This window comes from Augochlora pura, unplaced genomic scaffold, assembly GCF_028453695.1.
Source record: "Augochlora pura isolate Apur16 unplaced genomic scaffold, APUR_v2.2.1 APUR_unplaced_6146, whole genome shotgun sequence".
NCBI classification, from domain to species: Eukaryota; Metazoa; Arthropoda; class Insecta; order Hymenoptera; family Halictidae; genus Augochlora; species Augochlora pura.
Genome location: NW_027586687.1, coordinates 1 through 1,405, shown reverse-complemented (window position 1 = coordinate 1,405; position 1,405 = coordinate 1). Strand labels below are relative to the sequence as shown.

At 39.3% G+C, this 1,405-nt stretch overlaps 1 protein-coding gene across 1 annotated transcript; it reads left to right on the top strand.

Annotated features, from left to right (window-relative positions):
- The first annotated feature begins 343 nt into the window (after positions 1 to 343).
- Positions 344 to 1,170, top strand: LOC144478003 (uncharacterized). Its single transcript, XM_078195728.1, has 2 exons — positions 344 to 443; positions 684 to 1,170. The coding sequence occupies exons 1-2, from the start codon at positions 348 to 350 to the stop codon at positions 975 to 977; spliced, it is 390 nt and encodes a 129-aa protein (XP_078051854.1). The 5' UTR covers positions 344 to 347; the 3' UTR covers positions 978 to 1,170.
- Positions 1,171 to 1,405: the final 235 nt, after the last annotated feature.

Here is a 1,405-nt window from a genome sequence, read left to right as displayed (position 1 = left end):
CGAAGTGTAGGTTTTCACTCGAAATATTTCATTTGGAAAGGATTTGAGGCAGTGCTTTTTGTATTATGCTCGCCATCAATTCCTGAGTAACTTCGCGAATTCCTGACCACGCTATAAATTAACGAAAGGTGGAGTTGCGTCGGGCTATATGTCTTTGGTTTCTCTTTAAAATAACCTATCACTACAATAGGAGAGCTGCGAGACTTACATCGAATGCATATTTCTAAGCCTTTCCAATTGAATGATCACTTGTATTAGCGTGTATAATCGTACATCGACCGTATTTACAATGTAATTAGTAAACGATACCTCAAATATTGCAATTTTTCGTTTGCAGGTATGATATAATGTGTCAGTGTTGGAAGGTCCAGCCTTCTCTACGTCCGAATTTCACGCAGCTAGCCGACCGTGTAGGAAATCTGTTGGAGGATAACGTGAAAGCGGTGAGTTCGTTGAGTGATCTACACATTGGTCTATCTAGGTCTACATATTCGAATCAATCAGATTATCTTAAACTGAATGAGATACTCGAATACGTTTTCGCATAACACACATTATACGGGCTTATTGGGTACCATGGTCGTGTAGGAAGCATGCGTTTACTAATGACAATTTCGAAAGATCCTTGCATTCGTCTAATTAACTCTACGTGACTCAATTTAAAGCAAAATTGATGATTTCAGCATTACATCGAATTAAACGCCCCCCACATGGATATGAACAGAACTCGGCTGGAGGACGGAATGAACGATTACCTGGCGATGGTCTCTGCTTCTGACCACGTTTCGCTTCCTCCACCGGCTCAGAGTCGCAAGAATTCTACCCCATCTGAAACCGCGGCAGAAGTTGGCTACTTGAGAATGAGTCCCATAGACTCTATGGAATTGTCGCCTATGCTGAAAAAGGCGGAGGATGATCCCTATTTGAAGCCTATCAATATCCAAGAGTGGAGAGCAAAACTTGACAGAAAGAGATGAACGTTAGATCGGAGTTACAATAATAGCAATCGAACAACTTGGAGTTGATTGATTGGAATTAGTATAGTGACGAGGTCCTTGGGCTTGTTAAAGAACTCCCGAAGTAACCCTTTCACAAGACTTGAAATAAATAATAAAATGTTGACCTCAATGGAATGACTGGTATTGAGTTATCGAATTTATATATCTTGTTAATGAAAGACAACCTGAATTATAGTTAAATCTATGATTTTGCAACACTTTCTACTTATCCTGCCATATTTTGTCCATGCTTACCTTTTAATTAGAAATGATGAAATTATAACGTGGATTGATTACGTTACATTTAATTCTTCCGTCATTCGACCATTTATATACATTTCAGTGCTTGCATTGTTTGAACGCCAATCATCTAGTTTCTCCAAGCGAGGTTACAGTAGCAAGCTTGA

Excerpts from the sequence above, each read along its gene's own strand:
- LOC144478003 (XM_078195728.1), top strand. The coding sequence starts at position 348 with ATGTGTCAGTGTTGGAAGGTCCAGCCTTCTCTACGTCCGAATTTCACG. Across the intron at positions 444-683 it reads TGGAGGATAACGTGAAAGCG|CATTACATCGAATTAAACGC; the intron begins GTGAGTTCGTTG and ends TGATGATTTCAG.